At 39.4% G+C, this 2,901-nt stretch overlaps 1 protein-coding gene across 1 annotated transcript; it reads left to right on the forward strand.

The window, feature by feature from the left end:
- The first annotated feature begins 528 nt into the window (after positions 1-528).
- LOC139140345 (uncharacterized) lies at positions 529-2,482 on the forward strand. Its single transcript, XM_070709509.1, has 2 exons — positions 529-1,026; positions 1,860-2,482. The coding sequence occupies exons 1-2, from the start codon at positions 610-612 to the stop codon at positions 2,016-2,018; spliced, it is 576 nt and encodes a 191-aa protein (XP_070565610.1). The 5' UTR covers positions 529-609; the 3' UTR covers positions 2,019-2,482.
- Positions 2,483-2,901: the final 419 nt, after the last annotated feature.

Genomic DNA, 2,901 nt, shown 5'->3' on the forward strand with positions numbered 1-2,901 from the left:
TTCACTCTAATACATATACACACGTACATACGCATAGATAGATAGATATTAGATAGACAGACAGATAGATAGATAGATAGATAGATAGATAGACAGACAGACAGACAGACAGACAGACAGATAGATAGATAGATAGTTAGATACTACATAGATAGATAGATAGATAGATAGATAGATAGATAGATAGATAGATAGATAGATATTACATACATACATACATACATACATACAGACAGACAGACAGACAGACAGACAGACAGACAGACACACGTTTACTATCTTTTATCGTATGTCAAGTTGACAAAACAAAAAGTGGTGCTTCTGTTCAACTATACGGCGAAATAGAATACGAAGAACAAGACTGACAATATCATGGCAAAAAGCTGACGATGACGTATAGAATTAATAAAAGCATATTAACGAAAAGAAAACTTCATGGGTGGTCCATTAACATAATACACTCTTTTCTATGCAATCAAGCAACAGCCAATCGTAGGCGAACATACCCGTTATAAGCACTCCACTCACTTGGTAACTCGGTAAGTGCGGTAATTCTCCGAAGGCGTTAAAAATTTCGTGGTTCAGCTTTCTGCTACAGTTTCTCCAAAAATGCATCGTTGGTGTACTCTTCTCGCCGCTGTCGGTTTGTTCATCGCCTGCCAGGCCGATGAGGTTGACAAGTGCGAGTTCTGCTCGGTAGATCTGATGAAAACTGACCGCGAGTATTTCCAGTGCTCAAATAATCAGGTTGACTGCCTGTCCGGCTTGGCCGAAGCCGCTGCTAAGGTGAACTTCACCACGGTCCAGCCCCACAAAGTGGAGTACCACATGATGGCCATATCAGATGACCAGGGTGAGCCATGGAAGATGTACTCCATCATCTACGAATGCTGCGATGATGTACCCTGTGATCTCACAAAACCCGCCGGTGACAAATTAGATCCCTCCGTTGCGGGGTGTATGAAGTGCACTAAAAATTTTATATCTGGAGGCTACTACTTTTGGCAGTGTGAATACTTAGGACAGGTTAGTACATCAGTCGGGGAGCTCCCAGTAACTTACGTTGAATTAAATTTATGCTAACACTTATGTCATAAAATCTCTCATTTGAGACAAATCCCCGATTTTTTTCAATCTATGACGTCACCGTCAGATTGATCTGGTGGCATTAAACGTCACTGAGACAGAGGGGGGGGGGGGAAATATTTTTCTATGATTTCCATAATAAGCAAACACAGAGGAAGCGGGTGATTTTTACGATATCAACTTGAACTTGAACATTGTCGCTTCGACGGTGTCGAATTCAGAAAAACCAACGCAAAAGTACTGCGTGGCTAATTTATGGCATTTTTGGAAAAGTATAAAGTTGGCAAAAATTCTAGTAGTATTCTCTCTCGTCTAACTTATTGTCAGATACAACCTTTAAATTATGATTTAATGAGTCGACCTTCGTAAATGTTTCTAACGATTGAAGACTTCGCTAAAATATGGGCTGTACCAAATTTCGGCTCATGGAAGCACAATTGAATCGGTCTATTTTCTAATCATAGAAAACATCTTATTGACATTTTTCATCGTTTGTTAAAGTCAAACCTTCTATTCCAATATTGTCAGCATACTTGACTTTGAAGTACCAAATATCGATTTGGTTCCTGCGAGGTAAACCAGGCCCTGGGTCTCTTAAGCTTTATCTGTCACCGAATTTTCCCATCGGTACTGTTTTCACCCGGCTGTACATATCGTGCAGTGCTGTACCCTACTCGTTCAGAAAAAGGTAAGTACGGAGTTCAGATAACAGACAGTATACAGTACTTTGTCCTTGACGACTGATGACCATGTTTCTTCTTTCACCTTAACAGGAGGATTGTCCTATGGCGTTTGCCAGGCGAAGGGTCGACTCGGACTTCGCACCTTGTCCGAATGAAATCGAGAAACAAGTCTCCCAGTATTGCCTCCTCGTGCCTGGAAAAAACGAGGGCGAATTACTTCAATTCTGCACCTACGGATCTGCCAAATAATAGGAAGCTCCTGCTGGTTTGACTGGACGGATCGCCGGATACACAATTCATTATGGCTATTTTTGGCAGGGTTAAACTTTTCACTTTTTAGGGGAAATGTATTTACCTTCATACACAAAACCGGATAATGGTTTGTCATGTCTATTAAAATTTTTTTCTCCTTCTGCACGACAATGTATTGCAAAGACATCAATACGTTTAAAAACAGCAAAATTTGCCTTTAGGGCGCCAGGCTATTACTAATGCCTATTGAAATTGTTGCAATGTCCATACTCATGCGACGTGATTTCCAATTGGTTAGGGTTCAGTTGCTGTTGGCCTGTGTCGATGGTTTGTTGTAATAGATTTACCGGTCTAAACTTCGAGTATGTACATTTCGAATCGTGGTTCAATATTTCAAGGTCACTTACACTCCAATGTGAACTCTCTAACCTTCTTTAATAAATGTTCTACGAATAACCATATTTTACTCTTGTAAATTCTCTAACAACTTCTGTTGTTTTTTTTTTAATTTTTACTAAGAGCCCCTTTTTCTCGTCCCACTTTCTTGAGACCTGGTCTTAATGATGTACATTTTCGAGACACATTGCTCAGTGATTTACAATCATCTCACACTTATGGCATAAAAGAATTATTTATGCCGAGAAAAATAAATAATAGGAAATCATAATTTCTCTGTGTTTGCTACAAGTTAAGCACGATTACCACCTATACGAACTAGCTCTGGAAAAAAACAAGTCAGAGAAACGTTGTTATGACTGGATTAAAATACTACTGACAATGATAATAGAGAACTGTACAGTTACGCCTTTCTGAAAAGCTCTGTAGCCTCTCTTTAGTTATCGATAAGTATAATTTTAATCCGTCAATATATAGTCTCAAG

This window comes from Ptychodera flava, chromosome 9 (genome assembly GCF_041260155.1).
Source record: "Ptychodera flava strain L36383 chromosome 9, AS_Pfla_20210202, whole genome shotgun sequence".
In the NCBI taxonomy this organism is placed as follows: Eukaryota; Metazoa; Hemichordata; class Enteropneusta; family Ptychoderidae; genus Ptychodera; species Ptychodera flava.

Bases quoted from the DNA above. Each gene is read 5' to 3' on its own strand.
- LOC139140345 (XM_070709509.1), top strand. From the start codon at position 610: ATGCATCGTTGGTGTACTCTTCTCGCCGCTGTCGGTTTGTTCATCGCC. The intron at 1,027-1,859 runs GTTAGTACATCA...TCACCTTAACAG, and splicing joins AGTGTGAATACTTAGGACAG to GAGGATTGTCCTATGGCGTT.